The sequence below is a fragment of the Cyprinus carpio genome, chromosome A3 (assembly GCF_018340385.1).
Source record: "Cyprinus carpio isolate SPL01 chromosome A3, ASM1834038v1, whole genome shotgun sequence".
In the NCBI taxonomy this organism is placed as follows: Eukaryota; Metazoa; Chordata; class Actinopteri; order Cypriniformes; family Cyprinidae; genus Cyprinus; species Cyprinus carpio.
Genome location: NC_056574.1, coordinates 23,183,836 through 23,203,968, shown reverse-complemented (window position 1 = coordinate 23,203,968; position 20,133 = coordinate 23,183,836). Strand labels below are relative to the sequence as shown.

Below are 20,133 nucleotides of genomic sequence, written 5' to 3'. Positions count from 1 at the left end.
AATTGAAATAAATAAGACTTAAGAAACCATTAAGGAACTTAAGAGAGATTTCATGTGTAAACCAATGCAAAATGTTCAATGCAAATGCATGGATGAAGAAAAAAATTCATATTTTTATGATGGAAGGATGGTATGATAAACTTGAATGAAGACAGAAAAATACTGATAGGGAAAGAGATTGTGTGAATTCAGGTGCATCATTTGTTTCTGTTCTTGAGAACCTTTTTTGATGTCTGATAAAAAAATTAAACATAGACTTACAGTGACCTCTGCTGTCATATCAGCCATCTTTCTGCTGTGTTTTAAAGATATAGTTCACCCAAAATGACAATTCTGTCATTTTCTCACTGTCATTTGACAGTGTCTTTTGACCCATATGACTTCCACAAAAGGGTTACAGTATTTACAGTAGAATTTCCAAGCAGCTCTTTTGTGTACAATTAAAATGGATGGTGACCCCAGCTGCCATGCAAAATTTCAGTTAAATAACTTATTCATGACTTAATTTTCAGTCTATTCACACACAAAACTATTATTTGATTTCAGAACGCTTGGAATGATCATTTATGGGCTTTTTTTGCCCTTTTCGGAGCTTGACAGATGCAAATATATTGTTGGTTGGTTGCTAAGTAAATCATTGGAGCATTCAGGCTGAACATGAAGCATATTACGTAATTTATTACAGGAATGTTGGGTGAACTATTCACCATATATCCACTCTAAGTTCCAAATGATTGGGTTCATAGAGAATGTTTGAGAAAATGTTCATTTATTCCAGTAATTCATCTCAAATTGAGAAACTTGTGCATTAAAAGTTTAAGTCTTTGGTTCTTTTAATTGTGATGATTTTGGCTCACATTTAACAAAACCCCACCAATTCACCATCTCAACAAATTAGAATACTTCATAAGACCAATAAAATAATGATAAAAAATGATTTATTATTTAAATAAATAAATAAATTTTTGTTTTATTAAATAAATAAATAAATAAATAAATAAATAGTGAATTGTTGGCCTTCTGGAAAGTATGTTCATTTACTGTACATGTACTCAGTACTTGGTAGGGGCTCCTTTTGCTTTAATCAGTTTGGCATGGCATGGAGGTGCATTGAATTTATTTATTACACGAGTTTCACAATTTGAGTTGAATTACTAAAATAAATGAACTTTTCCACAACATTCTAATTTATTAAGATTCACCTGTATATGGCCCACCTACAGCCAAGACATCTGTCACATTTGAAATTATTATTAGAGGGAGCCAGACACTGTAAAGATACAGAGCATTTCACATTACATACTGTGAGATTGAATCAGAACTGACATTGTTTTCAATTAAAATCTTTGTATCCTAAATTATTTGTCCCCCAAACACATACTGACCTCTTGTGGCACCCACATTCCCATGCAATCATATGACCATGACAACAGGTGTGGTCATCTTTGGCAACAAATCAAATCCTGCAAGCAAGTGCATAAATTAAATGATAATTAGAAATGTTAGAGAGCACCAGCTTTATGCCACACTACAATTTACATTGAGCCACATTGCTCTAAACATAACACTCAATTGAGAATAAACACTGAAAAGACTATACAGAAGATAATTATGGTGACTGTGCCTGAGTGAAAAAGTTTGGAGTTTAGTATTCTGAAAAATAAAATATTAAAATTAAAAAGAGCAAGTTGTACTGTGTCATGCGACAAATGTATAGACTGCATTCAGAATATATATATATATATATATATATATATATATATATATAGATATATATATATATATATATATATATATATTATCTGAAGCATGTATTTTTAGTTTAAATGAAGACAATCACACCACCTGTTTATAGAAAAAAAATATGGCAAATAAAATAAATTAATAAATTGCTGACATGGCATGCAATCTTTCCGTTCTGTTTCCATATTCTATTTTCTCTACCACTGTCAAAAAATTGTTTCAGGTGTTACAAACAGCAAATATTCAACAAAACTGTGTGCAATAGATATTTATTTCAATTCATGTATTAAAGTAGATGTATAAATTATATCTACGATACACACACACACACACACACACACACACACACACACACACACACACACACACACACACACACACACACACAGATTGTTTTTCTCTAATATGTACATCAAGTACAATGTGCTTTACAATCAACTTACATTCACATACAGTACCAAATTTACATTAAATGACATATACATTAATGTAAATATACATTCAACATTAGTTACTCTGTATTTTAAGACTTGATTTGGACTAAATATAAGGATGGTTTTCATGAGCGTGTCCTGTTTCATTTCCGTATTTCATTTTCTGTTCTGCTTTCAGACAACAGACAAAAATAAGCCACAAAGACTTTTGCTTAGGTACCACAAACATTTCTCTGGGAAGCTGATGAAACAAAGATTTGTCTGACATACAAGACCATGAACACTTTGTTCAAGAACCAGTTGATGCATGAGGTATGAACACGAAAGCAACCTACAACCTAACCCGGTGGCACTTAGTACCTGCAAAAGATCAGTATAGATCTCTGCTTCCTTTGTGAAAGTAAATGCAACCAGCCATTAAAACTAAAGCTACAGCATGAATAAGTGACCCTGGGCTGAGGTAGCATGTCTCCATGGTGACTTCCTGTAGAGGCATGTCTCTGAGGGAGAAGATCATGTGCACGCATGTTGGGGTCCCTGTAGACAAGTAAGATGAAGTGAAGCAAAGGCCATGCCATCAGTGCCTTATCCTTAAGAGGACTAATTAAGGAAATGAACTGAGGTGATATATAGCACCAATTATTATTTTACTCATCAGTGGAATGCTTAAGTTATGAAACAATATTACTCATTCATTCATTCAAAATAAAGGATATATTTGGATATGTAAGGTGTTTTGCAATGATCCGGCTATAAATTTTACACTGTTTGATCAAAATGTCACAGCAGAATATATTTTACAGTGGTCACACTGCAGTTCTCTCCTTCAAAACAGGATGTTCATCTGTTTAGGCTGGCATTACAAATACTTTGTGGGTGTGGAAAAACTTTGGTGTTTATGCTGTTTTGACTACTCACTACCCCAGAACCAACACATCATGGTCACCCTGAGTCAACACAAGTCTACCAGCTCAGACGCATGAGTTTTATCTCCAAACTAATACCTGGAGTGAACTAAATATCTAAAATGTTTACTGTTCTTTTAAAGTGTAAATTTTGACATATCAGAATTTTTCTCTAGAAATACTAAATAAATTTGCATGAGCAGAAAATAAACACAAACTGAAATTTGAATATTCAGTTCGAATCGAATTTCAAAGAACGTCCTACAATTACAGTACAATACTGATTTGTATTTTGTACAGAACAAAGACTGATTTGATAAAGTATTGCTGTACCAACTGAATGCTACTATTTACATTCTTGTCTTTTACTGCTACCCTTGAGCAAAAAAAAAAAAAAAACAATTTAACATCTATTTGTGTTCAGCAATACCAGCTATAGTTGACCTTTACTCTGCATCGATATATTTGCAGTGGACACCTCTGCCAAGACTGGTCCTCTGTGGTCGCCCGAGGCGAATCAGGCGAGGGAGGTGGTTCCAGGAGTAGGCCAGTCGGGCGGAGACCATGTCAAGGGTGACATCACTGAATTCTGCCCACAGGTTGGAGGGTACTGTCTCCTTTACAAGTTTGGGCAGAACGATAGAGTCTGGCAGAAACCCACTAATGCCTCCAAGGAGTAAATGGCAGAGAGCCCGAGACTGTAGGCTCTCCCTTAGACTGCGAAGAAGATCATCCAGCCGGTCCACAAGGTTACACTCATCCCAGGTTTCAGGGGGTGTACTGAGTAGTAGACGAAGCCAAGCCGTCTTCAAAGCATAGGATGAAAGCACTCCTCCCCACTCAGCTCCAGACTGCTGGTCCAGAGTCTCCCCACTGAGGTTACGTATCTCTTTAAGGAGCTGAAGGCACTTCAGATGACACGAGTTGGGTGGTAGTCTACCTTTTAGCCATGCCAGCAGTCTCTGCTCCTGTCTGGGAAAGTACACCGTCCAAAGGTCTTCTCCTCGCTGACCCTGCTGGGATGCTACCAAGAAGGCGCCATCAGCAAGAGGAAAGGCTGGGATCAGGCGAATGCCCATGGAGATGTGGCAGCAGACGTAATCGGAGCGGGGGGTCAGACGAAGGAACACCTGCTGCTCCTCACTGAGAGACAGGCTAAGGGAACAGCGCTGCTCAAACGGGTAACGGACGGCAGCGAGGCGGCGCTGGGTAGCTGTGTAAAACCAGCGCTGGACGGAATCTGGGCTCATCCTATAGACACTTTGAGCATTGTGCAAGTGCATGAACGTGTCCATGAAGGCCTTGTGACGGCGTGTCCATTCCGCTTTGCGAGGTGTGTTTAGCGTGCAAAGCGGTGGCCCTCCAGGTTTTTCTGTGCAAACACCGGTCTCTAATTTTAGCCCACGAGGTGCCCTCAGAGGCACGAGGATGTCAAAGCAGTCAGGTGAGCCCACCTTGTGTTCCTCATAGGAGCTGCCGATCTGGATGAAGTCACCCCGGAAGGCCAGAGAAGACTCCGGCAGGACATCGGTGCGACCCACCCTGACAAGTTCACTCACCAGCTTGGCAACATGGGCTTTACTGTGGCCCAGCACATGTGGAGAAAGACGCACATGCCTCTCGTAGTGATCGTCCAGTAGCTCTCTCTTGGAGACTCCTGATTTTCCGTTTACCTCCGGGACTTTGTGGAAACCCCTCCTGGCAGTGCCAGGTTGAGTTGAGCAGTACTTTAAGAAGAAGTAAAATAAGATAAAAGCTATGATGTACTTGAAGAATGTGACAGCTCCAAGTCCCTGGTCCGCACAGTCATTCCCTTGGTCCTCGGCTCCTCTGAAGATGTACTGGTGCAATAGCAGCAGAGCAGTGAGAATGCAAGTGACCAGCGGCCAGAACAACCTGAGGTTGAGAGTATAAATGCTCATCCTCCTCCTCCTTGTTCTCTTCCAGTCCACTCTAGCTCTACGGGAAAAGTTGGGGCTAGCCCATGCTGAACCACTCGCCCAGATGCTGAAAACAAGACCAAACTGATGTTCTTTCCGTCCTCTCAAACAAAAACTGTTGTGTAAGGGGAAGTTCACCCTGTGAAGTTTCTTTGTAGATGTGGCGTGTGCCGAGGGCAAGAGGAGTCCTCTCATTCAGGATGTTTGAAAATCCCCGCTTTTGTCGCAAGTGAGCATTGTGTGAAACAGGAGAGCGGCCTCTCAGTGTGTGAGCTCAGAGGAAATGCCAAACTCTTGAGAGTTCTGTTTAAAAAAAAAAAAATAGGCGTTCAAAACTCTGCCTGTCCACACTCCTCCTCCCTCTTCTCTTAAAGAAACAGACCTCAAAATGGGAAGTGCCTACTGACAGAATGGGAGCTTAACTTAGAGATTTACACAACACGACTACATCTAAATACATGCATGGATTGAAAAACCACCCACACGATAAACATTTAAAATGTTAATAATAAAGGGTGCAATATTTAAAGGAAAGTTCATCCAAAAACTCACCTGCATGCAGTCCCAAATCTGTATGAGCTTCTTTATTTTCTGTGGAACACAAAAGGGAATTATTGTTCAATTATACCATCACACAACTCCTTTAATAAATTGCTAGGACTAAGTTATATAAAATTATGTCAGTAGGGGTGTGGCCCCTATAAACTACACAGACAGTCATTGAGAAAGTTTACAGAAAGACTGTATACACACACACACACAAAGTATTTCAAACAGCTCTCTGTGAAGGGCGTGTCATATAAAGAAATCAGTATCTTTGTTGATCCGTTACTGACCCCTAACCTCAGCGTGACCCCTTCCCGTCACCCCTGACCCTGTGATACTGAACAAGAAACCACTGTCATCTCTCTTATTTAGTCCACAAAGTGCTTTTATGCTGCTGTATGGACATAAGCCTTTTAATACTATCTTGCTTTAGGGACATAATGTTTCAGAATGGCTTATTCAAAGCTTAGTCAAATACAGCTGAGTGCCCTAATCAGACTATCCCATATGCATAAAGTCCTGTGTACAGAATTTGAATTTAAGCAAATAGAGTCATTCAGAACTTCATATCAGACAATTATGAAGTAAGGACTCTCAGAGATGCACAACATAGCAGCAGCTAAGTCACACAAACCTGTATGACCTGTCAGAGGATAAACACAGAGACAGGAACTGTTTAGATAACAAAATAACTGGTCTGTTGGGACTAAGCAGATGACTGAGGAAGGAAGTTATGTTCATGATAGGGAACTTAAAATGGCAACAGACAGGAGGCAATTACTGCTGCTTTTCTGCCATGTACCTTCTTATCAAACTGCTTGTGTTATTTTGATCAGTGTGGCCCTCTCTAAAACTATCAAGCTGTCTAAAGGGTATCAGCAACTACAAAACAACAGATAAATGCACTGATGATTTGCATTTACCAGTTGAATGCAGCTCTCTGCCTGTAAAAATAATGTCATCTGTATCCTGAGGAAAACAAGTTCTGAGAAACAGTCTCACAATTAGGCCTACATGATTCATAACACTAAGTCTGTGCATAAGCTTTTGAGCGCAACACATACACTATCCAAACTTGTTTGTAGCAAGCTATGCTAAGTGCTAATAAGAGAGAAACAGCCTTTAAAGACCTTTACTACTCTTGATATCTTTAATACTGGTAAATAGTTGACAATGAAATATCCAGAGCTATTTTGTGTTATGTACTGTACTCAAACATCCAGAGATATTTTGTATGTATCTTAACCATTGAAGTCTATGTAAAAAAGCTTTAGCTCTTAGAAACAGTGTGCTATTAAGACTTAAAGACATGTGATCTGGTCACAATGAGCAGCTCATGCAGTGTTTCCAGATGGGTCAGCTTCCTCTGACACATCACAAGAACAAAAGCTTGTTTGGCAGCTTCTGCATCACATTAAGCAATGCAAATATATGAGAGAAGAAAAACATTCAAAAGTAGGAAAGAAAGGGAGTAGGGGCAAGAGGCAGCCTGTGGCTAGTGGGCAACTGAAAACCCCACAAACTTTGAGTTTGTTAAGGGTTACATGTGGTCACAGTTGACGGTACACTGAAAGTTGAGGAACACTTGTAGTTACACTGGGATTGCATCAGCCTCCTTCTCTCTGAATGCGAGCATACAGTAGCTCTGCCCACTAACAGAACCTGCCAAACTAAACAAGAACTCAAGAACTTTTATCCAGTACAGTCAGCATAAAAGACTCCAGACAAAGTGGAGGAAGGGGGCTGGAGCATAATTTGTGCAATTCTCATAGCCTGTTCTCTACTTAACAAACCAAATTCACCCATTGGCAACATACTGGAAAAACCCCTCAGATATTAGAACTGGAGACCAGGGTCTGAAAGTCTCTGTGGACTGCCCAGGATGACTTCATGCCCTCATAGATTAAGTCATGGGAACCACAGGGAGATGGAGACAGCTGTTTCCTGCCACACAGATTACATTACATGTTTTCATAGCCACCCGTGTGATAACTTCACCTAATACTCTATGCAAAGGTCTCTGACAGTATAAGCATATTCTAAGATAACAAATGAGCATGTTTATAGCATATCATATATGTGCGGTCTCTCTTTTGTAAAAAAAAAAAAAAAAAAAATATTTCAACCGTTGAGTCCAGATCGCCCTGTTGTGACTGCTGGCTGCACACATGACTTTTTACAGACAAAGACTGCCCTCTTGTGTTCAAAGTGGTCGTTGCAAACACACATCCTGTAAAGACACATGAGTTTAATGGAAACACAACCATGACTGATAGAAAGTTACAGTATACTATTCTTCAATATACCCTGCAGAATGAGATAAAAACTCTGGCCATGTATAAAATCAAAAATACATTTCTTTTTATAATAGTTATACTGCTGTGAGGAACATGTCATTATAGATGAAGTATGTAATTTCTACTAGTGTCACTAAATTATATTTTTAAAAACAGGTTTTCTAAATATACACCCTGTATATAGACAGTCCCAGCCCAGCCCATGCCATTGGAGTCTACATTACTATATTGGGCAGGATGGGATGCTCAAACAAACAGAACATGTTTTATAGAACCACAGTGTTCACACATTTTGGAGAAATCCCCCCAAAATGGCTTACTTAGAGTTGTATCTCCATATTAAGCTGGTGTAGTAGAAAATATTTTAACACTTTAAAGTATTTAGAGACATTCTGAGACATAGATTGCAGCTCTGGAGCCCGCATGTATGATTGCTTTCATCAGCTGATATCCAGGCACCTGCAATAAAGATGCATCATGTGTCAGTAATACATAACATGGCAGAGTAAAAAGTCAAGTCAAGTCAAGTCAAGTTTATTTATATAGCCCTTTAAAACAACATAAATGCTGACCAAAGTGCTGCACAACATACCAAACAAAACATCCATTGTACAATACAATTTAAAGACTAATAATAAAATATGAAAAGAAAGCAAAACAAAAATAATAGAATTAAGACCGGAAACATCATGCAATTTAAAACAATGTTTAAGACTAAAAATAATAATATTAATTTAATAATTAATATCAAATTAAACGTATGCCTGAGAAAAAAAAAAAAGTTTTAAGAGAAGATTTAAATGTAAAAAGTGTAGGGGAAAGTCTAATAGACAAAGGTAGGGAATTCCAGAGCTTAGGACCAAGAACTGAGAAAGCTCTGTCGCCTTTGGATTTAAGTCGAGATTTTGGAACATTTAATATCATCTGAGTGGAGGATCTGAGTGTTCTCACTGGACAATACGAGTGGAGAAGGTCTGAAATATATGAAGGGGCAAGACCATGAAGTGATTTAAATACAAATACTAAAACCTTAAAATCAACTCTGAAACGAACATCTCGGTGGCTCTTGACAAACTAACATTTAAAGGATTACAGTTCTTGATGATTTATATTTTAATATTGAAGTTCATGCAAGACATTCTGTCATGTTAATAATTCAGATTTACTGATTCAGATCATACCCCAGTCCAGTGTCATTGTACTCTATTTCATCGTCCTGAAACTCTTTAATCAGCTGACAAACAAACACCCCCCGCCCCCCAACCATCACTTTAGTGAGTAACATTTTATTCAGTTGCATCATCATCACCATCATCATCATCATCATCATCATCCATATATTTTTCAGTGGGGTTTTGAGTCAGCTTTGGTTTAAGGACTAATACCTGAATGAGTGGACTTATTTATGAATGGCCAAGAACAGCCATCTGACCAGCATAGATTCGGTTGACTCTCATCATCGTCTGAAGCATGGCTTTTTTCTACTTCATCATTGTTGGAGGCAATACAAAGTATCCCCTTACACGTGGCACAACAGCTGAAAAGCACACAAACATGCAATGGTAAGTCAGTACCACAGAAAGCACATCATTGGTGTGTTCACAGACACACATGCAAATATAACCTTTGCTAGATGTGGTTCGAGCTCTGATAAATACTGATAAAAATCCAAAAGATAAAACAAGATATGTTTATGAAATAATGGAACAGATCATTTCTATTACTGTATTGTACATTGCATGTATATCTGGAACATGGTAGATGGTACTCCGCTGGATTTGTTGATGTTCTTGTTGTTTGTGTAGGAGAAACTGTCATTCAGGGCACAATCGAGTGGGCGTCTGCTGGTGGGGGTTGACACAGCACCTACAGCGCATCTGAATGCTGCCATCGCTGAGATCAGAGAACAGTATGAAAGCCTGCTGCCCAAGAACCACTGAAAAACTGAAGCACAGTTCAGATATGGGATAAATAATTTTAGAAGCAAACACAAGTGTACACACACACACACACACACACACACACCCACACACCCACACACACACACACACACACACACACACACACACACACACACACACACACAATGTGAAATCTAGTCATATGTCGCCTGTTTTATCTACATACAAGTCATGTCTACATGACTCTTAACAGCTCATAGTCTCCTAATATAACTATTAACGCATATAAACTGTATATATATTGAATGTAGGCCTATGTCACTTTACCTTATCCCTCCACACAGGGGCACTCTCACACAGCAAATAGTAGCAGTAAACCCCTTTGCACTGTGATTTACCAACATGAATCTATTTTTAGACTCGAAATGTATTTTTCTTGTGCATCTGGTCTTGTGGAAGTTTCTGGCAGACAATGTTGAAGAAAAGAAGAAAAGAAAAGAATTCACATTGTGAAGATAATAACAGCTGTCATGTACATGTATGGACATTACCACTATTATTTAAGACAAAGACTCTGTTCTCTTTTTAAAGAATTTTTTTCTCCATTTTTGAGTTCAGATTTCCAGGGAATGCAATAATTGATAAAATGTGTATTTTGAATGCAGTGTAAAGGCCTGTTCATTGGACGGTCGCCGCTATTTTGCCAATTAAGACATGATCCTAGATCAACATTAGTGTCCAAAAATATAGACCTAACCCAGTCCCTACCCCTAAACCTAACCGTAACCATAATTTATCCCTAAAATCAGAGGCAAATGATAAGTGAATAACAAGGGTGTTGATCCAGGAACATGTTGTACTTGGTGAAATCATGTTCACCTTCATGGGACAATGACGATGACTACAAAGTTTTAATAATCATTCTAATTGATTGAAAACAGTGAAGTCCAAACCACAGCTGTAATGATAATGGCACAAAGGAATGATATTAATTGAATCACTTTCAGAACAATTTTTTTTTCAGCTGATGAACAACAAAAACATTGACAGCCAATCTGAATGTATCTGCCTTTAATGAGCTTGTGCATTTAAAGTGGAAGATTACATAACAATTAACATCTCGCTAACATTGGGTAAGGTGACTTCTTGGACTTCTTACTGTGATCCAGAGTTAGGGTACTCAATGTTGGACTCTGAATCAAGTCCAGACTTGAGTCCAATTGACCCTTCATCGGGAGTTTGACTGACAATGCAATCTGACCAAACATAATGCTGAATCTACTATTTTGTCTGACAAACAAACCAAACCGTAGATTAATGTCGGTGGACTTGAGCTTGAGAGTGTGTTGACATCTTTCCACGATTAAACAAGATATCTTCTGATGTTCATTTATATTCAAGCATATTTTGTGCTTAACTAGTAAAGGTTCACGTGCCACTTGAACTGAGGCGCTACATCAGGGGTATCAAACTCAATTCCTGGAGGGCCCAGCAGAGTTAAATTAAACCCTAATTAAACACACCTAATCAAGTCCTTCAGGTTTATTTGAAAACTACACGATATGTGTGTTGTACCAAGGTTGTAACAAAAGTCTGCAGGGCTCTGGCCCTCCAGGAGTTTGACACCCCTGCACTATAGCAAACTGTCCCGTCACATTAAAGAGCCACAAAACGGTATTTATTGTTTGAATTTCTTGAAAAATGACCAAATTTGAAAGCTGAGACTTTGTTTCATACCAAAAGTAACCTGCTCTGTCTTGTCTGTTGGTACATTATCAGTTTCTTCTTTGCTCCGCTATGTATTTTTCACTGCGTGAGAACATGATGTGTGACATAAGACTCAGCAACAATAACTCTGATAAATTTGTACTCAAACTTGACATGGACTCTGACATTTTACAGTACAGTCAAGTCCATGAAATGTATAACATGAAAGATAAAAAAAATAATATGTAACAGTATAAATTTAAGATAACAAGACATTAATAAATGTCTTCCACTTGAACTCGATTGGTTAAGGATTTGGACTGGACTCTGACTCAACAAAAAGACCCAACACTACTATGAACTTAAATTCACATCACTGCACCTTTTTCGGTTAAAAAAAAAAGTTCATTACTAAACTTGTGCACTGATCAGAAAAGTGAAAACCCTCAAATTAGCTCTAACTCTTGCAGATCCCACATTTTTGGGCAGCCTTTGTCCAATTCACCCCTCAGATGTCTCTGAGGTTTCCGTTATGTGTGTCCTTTCACAAATGACCACTTCTCCTTGTGAAAGCTCCAGTGATTAAACAGCTTGTCCTCCAAATGGAAATCAAAAATAGAAATGGGAAAAAACATCTTTTGGGATTTTGGTTCACAGACAGAGCAGACAGAAAAATAGTCACAAACAAAATTTCACACTTTCAAGGACCCTCCAAAAATATCTACTGTAATATAATGGAATATTTCCAATTTATGTGTTGCTTGTTTTTGTCCATATTTTTCTGAAAATTTATTTTTGAATGGCCATCAATAGAAAAAAAAAGAAGGATTCTTTTTGCCATCTATTTACTGGCATAACGGCAACTACCAGCAGAGAGTGTTGGAAGATAACCAGCCAAACCTTGGCTCAAACCATCAGCAATGTTTTCACAGAACAGTAGCATTTAGACTTTTTGGGAAAATGTGTGAACTCTGTAGCTTACTTTGTCCTAGCTCAGTTTAATTAAGTATTTTAAGATTGTACACCTTTAAGTAGTGGTGCAAACTGCAAACTTTATTTAGTATGTGAGCCAATATTACTTGCCATTTCCCAGTGGCGTGCACGGACATGCATACACACACTCAAATGCAGAAATATACAACAGCGTTAGCAAAATGGGAAATATTTCCCTTACAGTGCAAAATAAATAAACTAGGAAAATAAAAGAATACTGCTTCAAGCTCAAGTGTGGGGCAAATCCACACAACTGACTCAAGATACACACTGTAGCACCAGAAAAAGCACTTGCCATCTGTTTACAGCAGTTCCCCACCACCCTATTACATTGTGCAACAATGCTCCAGAGATCTCTGTTAAAGAGCTGATGTTTAGCCTCTATTATGTATGGCTTTCCATGCAAATGTTACAGCACATAGAGAAAGAAACCTTTGATCAATGCTCTTATTTGGTGATAGTGGGGCTGTAGTATTAAGAATGGATTGAGAAGCAATTCAATCCATTGAATTAAGAATCTAGAACAGCCTGGTTTTTATTTTGGTAATAGTGCTGCAGTTGCACTTTGATGACTGGTTTGCTATTGTTTTAAATTAAATATTTGTCCCCTCCAGATTTGGGCAAGCTGTAATAGATGTTTTTAAAACCTTTAGTTTTCCAATTACAGCTCCATTTTTACTGATAAATTAGCATTGATTATATAACAGTGAATTGTGAGTATTGAATAAGCTGGAAAGACACCATTCAGCGCCTGCTGAAGGAGTTATTCAGGACAAGAGGAGTTTAAAGATGCAAAATGTGCTCTCCCACTTCTTTGATGCTGTGATTCATTCTTTATATCTTTGTCTCTGTCTTTCGGTTCCCATGGTTCAGCTGCCCTCTTCAGGCATTAGAAATTTCCAAATAAATATTACAAAATATTTACACAGGACCATTTCCTGCTTACGGCAAACAGCCGTGGCACTCATTTGAGATTTTGAATACACCAATACATACAGCACCAAGCTTTCAGGCTCAGTAAAAAGGCAAGGGTATTACTACAAAATTGCAGGTAAATATTTATTTGAAAATACCTATGCCATGGCAGTCAGTACAGACAGTGTTTATTGTTCACAGGGATCTCTGCCCTGATGAGGGAGTAAAAAAAATCACTAAGAAGATGGTTTGACTGAATAACAACACAATGGGTGCCTGATATGAGAGCGGATTTAGCCTGCAGGAAGCATGAGCAGACTTTAAACATACATCTGAGGCGTTCTTCAGACAGAAAAAAGCAAACAGTTTAAAGTGTGGGACATTATAGAGGTATTAGATCCAGTTTAAACACCCTCAGATCATTTTACAGAGTTCAAATTATCCTAAAGAGCTGGCTAGGAAGCTTAAAAAAACACTGTGTTATATTTATTGCATTGGCAAATGTAGAGGCAAACATTTTTGATACAGGTGATAACATATAAGGGCATGTAAAAAAGTTACTATATTATTTTGATTCAGTAAAATGACTGACTGGTTTATATGTTTAGCCAACCTGCTGACTCAGAGGAGACAGCAGCTTGTCCCACACCTCCAGTTTTATGATAGCCCTGCCTAAAGGACACATGGTGGCCCTTATATCCAGTAATTTTCCCTCAAAGTTAATGCCTGACCCATTAGCCTCCTCCCTCACAAAGCCCTGTGGGTTCTTTTGATAGTACATTTCTTTATAAAGCGCCTGGTCACACTCCTTTCCTTTCGGGTAGATGCCCACTGCAAACCAATTCTTATACACATTGTAATCCCAGGGGACCGAAAACATGATGGCAAGGGTCTCAGTGTAGTCATTTCTGCTTCGCTCGAACAGATCGTAGGTCATAACCCCCACACTGCCAGTGGCCTGAGCGCTGGTCTTGCTGAAAGTGCATACTTCAGTCTTGAGGGGGCGCACTGTGGGCTGAGGTGGATTGGAGGTTTCACCACTCTCAAGATACACCCTGTGGGATTTATATGGATGAATCATAAAGGCACATATTTATGGCTACACAGTTCACCGCCCCAGGTTCAAATTTTGTTATCGTTTAATCACCGTAATGTTGTTCCAAACATGTGTGCCTACTTTCTTTATTGGAACACAAATGATGATATTTTGAAATTTTTTTATAATTTTTTTTTTCTTAAAATGAAAGTACTGTAAATGGGGTCGAAAACAACATTTTGTAAAAAACAAAACACTAAAACATTTTTCAAAAAGTATTTTAGGTTCCACAGAAGAAAGAAAGTAATACAGGTTTGGAATGACATGAGGGTGAGTAAATAATAACAGAATTTCCATCTAAATCCATTTGATCCTCCTTTACTTAAATATATATAATAACTCAAGTTTAGAGATAAAGTTTTAGTTTTGAATGCTTGGTTTAAGATTAGTTTTGCTTCTGGTTGTAGTCTCACTTTGGGTTGAGGAGGCAGTAGTTGTTTGTCAGGTTGGTGATCTCTATGGTGGCGTGTCTCCTGCTGCTCACGTTGGCAGCGGCAGCCTCAGCAGACTCAGTCATGATGGTACACGATAGATCTGATTGATGGCTGAAACGGAGCGAAGTAGAGAGGAGAGGGATGGTGTGAGAAAAGAAGTCTTTACCTCACAGTAAAAAGAAGTGGAAATGCAGTTGAAAGCAGGGCTGCAGTGAAAATAAAATAACTTTTCTCTTGTTTTTCTTTGATATAAAGTTTGCTATCACAAGTTAATTTCCCTCTGTTTGAACTGGTGTATTTGAATTCAGTATTTTGTTCCTGAAAAAAAATTCTGTACTGTCTGGTGTGTGTATGTGCATACACTTCAATATAAAACATAGAAGCATTAGATTAAAGTTCACATATTGTCACTGTTGTCAATGTTAACTAGGGAATAAACAGGGTCACAGTATATACACGCAAAGAGCATGCCCCACTTTAAAAAACATTGTGCCTGTAGCAGTCTCCAGTTTTATAATGCATTGCTTTCAAAGGAAGCAAAGAGTGTAAAATAGTGTTGCTCAGTTGTCCATAACTGAATAAAGTGTCTTGCCATGTTATAATTTTAAAATGGAACTAAAAGGATACATTAGAATACATTACAATTTATTTTTGATTATTAAGTTATGATTATTAAGCATATTTGGTCTCAAGGAGAAGGAAGGCTTACCTCTGTGGTACTCCGGAGTGTATGTGTGTGTGTGTGTTGATCAGTAACAGTGCGTTCCGAAAGTCACTGCGTTTTTACTTTGTCCCTTTCCCAGTCTTCATGATCAGCAACAAGAACAGTACATACCCACCTGCAAAACAATGTATGCTTACTCATATTTAGTGTACACCCTCTTTACATACAAACATGGAGATGCATGCTCACACACATATCAGCTCAAGAGGCATCACTGATATTGGTGGGAAAATGTTTGGTTCCACACCCAAAACTAGTCACTAGATGTCTTAGACCAGAACAATGAAGTTGCATGTACAGATCTGTCTCAGAAGTTACACAGTTTTTAAGGGATTCAAACAAGTAGATATGGGAGCATTTACAGAAATACGTTTTAGGAGAGGTTTCCTGATAATTATAAATAATTAGTCTTTGTTGTGTTTAGTACAGTAATAATAGTATTTTGAAACCGTTTGGATTGGAAAGTTCGTTTTGTAATATGTTTTGAATAATGAGTCTTAAAATATTCTCACTTCATATCCTGCTTTAACTATTGTGGAGAAAAAGGTTGTTCAAAGAAAAAAAAAATAGGCAACAGTTTGCACACACACACATGCATATATATATATATATATATATATATATATATATATATATATATATATATATATATATATATATATTTATATTTTTTTTATTTTTTTTTTTTGATAGGTTAACATTTGTAAAATAGGCAACAACTTGCACACACACACACACACACACAATAAATAAATAAATAAAATATAAACACACACACATATATATATATATATTATTCTTATTTTTTTTTGATAGGTTAACATTTGTTTATGGTTCATGGATTTAAGTTGCTTAATTTTATGTGTTTAATTTAATGTTTCCTATACGAAACATATGTGAAAAGCAAAGGGCAGCTTGTAGAGCATGACACTACAGCAATGACAAGGTCATGGGTTTGGTTTGCAGTAAGTGCATACATTTATCTATACTTTATAAATCATATTTATGAACTGAAGTAATGTATATTAATTATGTATCATTTATGACTGCAACGAGTCTCTTTAAATAGAAGCATCAGCCAAATTATTACCTAATTTTATATTATATATACTGTATATAGTGCAGACACAGAAGCAAACATAAGTGTTCAAACAGTCTTTTATTATTGTTTTATTTAGACACATTTTGAGAAGTTACATTCAGAAAATTGGGCAGCATAAATGCAGGTATTAATACAGACAAAAAAGTGACATCAACATTTGAAAGCACAATGGCATGTGTATGATGACATTTAACAAGCATGTGATGTTTAAGGTCATAAAAAGTATATGAAACATTTTTTAAACAATTTTTTAATCATATGTGTACTGTTACTCTCAGACCCAATTTGTTTATTATTTAGCCCATCTTGTCATAGACCTCTAGCTTAATAATAGCCTTGCCCACAGTAGACATAGTGGCCCTTAAGTCTATTTTCTTTGCTTTGTGAATGATTCCAGATCCCCCTGCATCTGCACGAGTGAACTGACTGAAGTCCTTCCCCTCATACATGTGCTTGTACAGGGCCTTGTCACATCCACGGCTGCTCTCAAACAACCCGATGCCCATCACGTTCTTGTAGAGGTGGTAGTCGAAGGGGACAGAGAACAGAATGGCCATGCGCTCAGTGGACATACGGTTCTGCATGTGGAAGAGGTCATAGGTCAAGATGCCCACAGCCCCGGTAGCAGTGTTGTCATCCTTAGTGAATGAGCACACCTCGGTCTTGGCAGTGCGGATGGTGGGTTGGGGTGGATGGTAACTGAACCCACTGGACATGTACACTCTGAGAGAAGTTTATAGTTAACACTGGTCAATAATATTTTATAGATATGTACAATTACAATAAATAACAGAGAGTAAATGAAAGGGATTTGCCCTACACTGTAACAGTTATAGTGTACAAATGAACATAATTCAATTCTTAAAGTCACTACTTTTCATTTTAATTGCATTTTTAAAGAGTTTTCCTGATTTATCACTCACTAAACTGATTTTGTCAGTAACTTAATTTAAATAATTGTAAATGAAAATATTTGCATATTCTAAGGCATGACTTTTTTCCTTACTTTGGATTGATAAGGCAGTAAATGCTGCTAACATTGGTGATCTCCACTGTACAGTTCCTATTAGTGTTTATAGTTGCTGACACGGCTTCTGCGTTCTGCATGTTGGCACTGCTTCTGTGGGGGTCATGAAAGAGGAAAAATATTTTAAGAAAAGGCTGGAAAAATTAAAAAGAAAATTCCATTCAACAAATTACTAAAGGGTCATGTAAAAAAAAAAAAAAAAAAAAAAAAAAAAAAAATAAAAATAAATAAATATATATATATATATATATATAGATAGATAGAGAGAGAGAGAGATAGAGAGAGAGAGAGAGTGAGAGAGAGAGAGAGAGAGAGAGAGAAAGAGAGAGAGAGAGAGTCCCCCCCATACTTTGAAAGTGGATGGTGTCCGGCTGTTGTCTCTATTCACTTACATTGTATTTAAAAATGCAACTTGGACATTCTACTACATAATTATTATTTTAAAGCAAATGAATTGTGTCGCAAATCCTACAGCATTTTAATCACATAAATTTGATTGACATGCAGCTCAACATTTACACACAAATCAAGGCAAAGCCTAATCTGTCATCTTGTCTGAAACTAGCCGCTAAATATGACAGCAGGTAGACAGATGAGTGTTTTCTACAGTTTTAGCACAGGCGCTAACAGATCTCAAATAACACGCCTGACAGCACGGCAGAATATGGAAAGCCACTTGCGGGGTCCATATGGCTCAGAGAACTAAACTGTTAGCAGAGACAAACAGTGATGCAGTGAGCTGAGAATCATGTCAGACACAAGCGACAAGACTTTTTACCATCGTTACAGTGCAGATTAATTAAGGGTTAATGCTCATTTCTGTATTTAAGATAAAAGCTTTTTTACCATTTGTTTAACCATCACAAACTGGTTAATAAGTACTTGACAGTTACCTACTGGTAGAGGTTGCTGCGGCTGAAAGAATTGAGGGTTTGCTGCTCCTCTGTTTCAGCGTAGATGAACAAAGTGGTGGGTGAATGACAGAAACACTCATAGACACACAAACACTTGTTTGACAAACACAGGCGTGTCCCCTTCTTTCCCCTCCAATGCTGACAGGAAGAACGAAAAAAAAACAAAAAACAGCAGAAACATTTGTGGGAGAGTTTGATGGGAGTTGACGCAGTTAGACTGACTAACTGCTTTCATAAATCTTCCATCACATAGCTCCATTTAGAGAATTCATGGGCACACAGCCAATAAAAATGCCCGGAAAACTCCATCATGACAAGAGGCATTTTGTAACAAAAACAAAAATAATTACTGACTAATTCTGTACCAATTCATATTTTAGTTGGTAGATTATCCAGTGCTAACCAAAACATGACAGAATGAAATGTCTTGTTGGTTACAGTGCAAATATTACATTTTTAAAATGAATGATGAATAGTACCAAATACACCAACGCCCAAAACCTTTGTTAAAGGTGATACATAATAAGAGAGGGCTTAAAAGGAATGTAAGGGCAATGGGAGATTATAGCACACTTGTGTAATATTTGCATTACAGTACATCTTATCAAAGCATGTTAGAGCATCTCTCTCCTAAGAGTGACAGTGTGTGATTGAACATGTCATGGTCCGATGAAGCAAGAGAGCGAAAGCACACAGCCGCTCCCTTAGTGCTGACAAAACTGAGAGTGTTGTGAGTCCCTCTGCATGTACAGGCTTTTCCCCTTCATTCCAGCACACTTTTTAAACTCACTCACACACCTAGAGACTTGGCAGGAATGTGCAGAAATGTTTTCAGGGTGCACGCACATCTGACTGAAAATTCAGGGCCCTTATTCATTTTCCAACAGGGGGCAGCAAATATACACCTATTCACCCATTAATCCTCTTCTAATTATGAAATCCTTAATCTAAGAAACATTTTACAGTCCTGGAGATTCTTTTTTTTCAGTTTGATGAAATTAATTATACATATATTTTAAAACAAATGCTAAGTGAGCTATGCTATGTTTATCTTTTGAAGGGATAGTTCACCTAAAAATGAAAATTCTCTCAATAATTTACTCACTCTCATTCATATTCTGTGGAAGAAAGAAAGTCATACAGGCTTGGAATGACATGAGGGTGAGTAAATGATGAAGAAAAAAAAAAAATTGGGTGCACTTTTAAGCTTTGCTAAAATTTGAAGATTTAATGTAACCACTGAGTATATTTAAATTAGCATGAATTATAATGAATCAGTCTGTTTATAAAGGCTGCTTCGTAGTAGTGTCACAATGCTGCTAATGTATTGGAGCGAGTAGACGTAGGAGCATTCACAACTAAAGTTTTTATTTATCCAAGGAACACACACGTAGCAGGGGATAGACAAACAATACCGGACGCAGGAAACACTGGGCTTAAATACACATAGAAGGT

General features: G+C 37.7%; 3 protein-coding genes across 4 annotated transcripts; all 3 read right to left on the bottom strand.

The window, feature by feature from the left end:
• Positions 1–2,010: 2,010 nt before the first annotated feature.
• On the bottom strand, positions 2,011–5,370 carry LOC109048746 (inositol 1,4,5-trisphosphate receptor-interacting protein-like 2). The gene has a single exon (XM_019066420.2). The coding sequence runs from the start codon at positions 5,215–5,217 to the stop codon at positions 3,529–3,531; it is 1,689 nt and encodes a 562-aa protein (XP_018921965.1). The 5' UTR covers positions 5,218–5,370; the 3' UTR covers positions 2,011–3,528.
• Positions 5,371–13,511: 8,141 nt separating this feature from the next.
• Positions 13,512–15,832, bottom strand: LOC109049244 (DELTA-sagatoxin-Srs1a-like). The gene is made up of 3 exons (XM_019066973.2): positions 15,621–15,832; positions 14,891–15,022; positions 13,512–14,436 (listed from the first exon to the last, which is right to left on the bottom strand). Exons 2-3 carry the CDS (start codon positions 14,992–14,994, stop codon positions 13,986–13,988), a joined length of 555 nt encoding a protein of 184 aa, XP_018922518.1. The 5' UTR covers positions 14,995–15,022; positions 15,621–15,832; the 3' UTR covers positions 13,512–13,985.
• A 943-nt stretch (positions 15,833–16,775) lies between these two features.
• LOC109049234 (bryoporin-like) lies at positions 16,776–18,834 on the bottom strand. 2 transcript variants are annotated; one of them, XM_019066962.2, is made up of 3 exons: positions 18,658–18,834; positions 17,744–17,857; positions 16,776–17,460 (listed from the first exon to the last, which is right to left on the bottom strand). In XM_019066962.2, exons 1-3 carry the CDS (start codon positions 18,756–18,758, stop codon positions 17,034–17,036), a joined length of 642 nt encoding a protein of 213 aa, XP_018922507.1. In that variant the 5' UTR covers positions 18,759–18,834; the 3' UTR covers positions 16,776–17,033. The 2 variants fall into 2 exon arrangements, with proteins under 2 accessions (XP_018922507.1, XP_018922497.2); XM_019066952.2 differs by having other exon boundaries at positions 18,662–18,823.
• Positions 18,835–20,133: the final 1,299 nt, after the last annotated feature.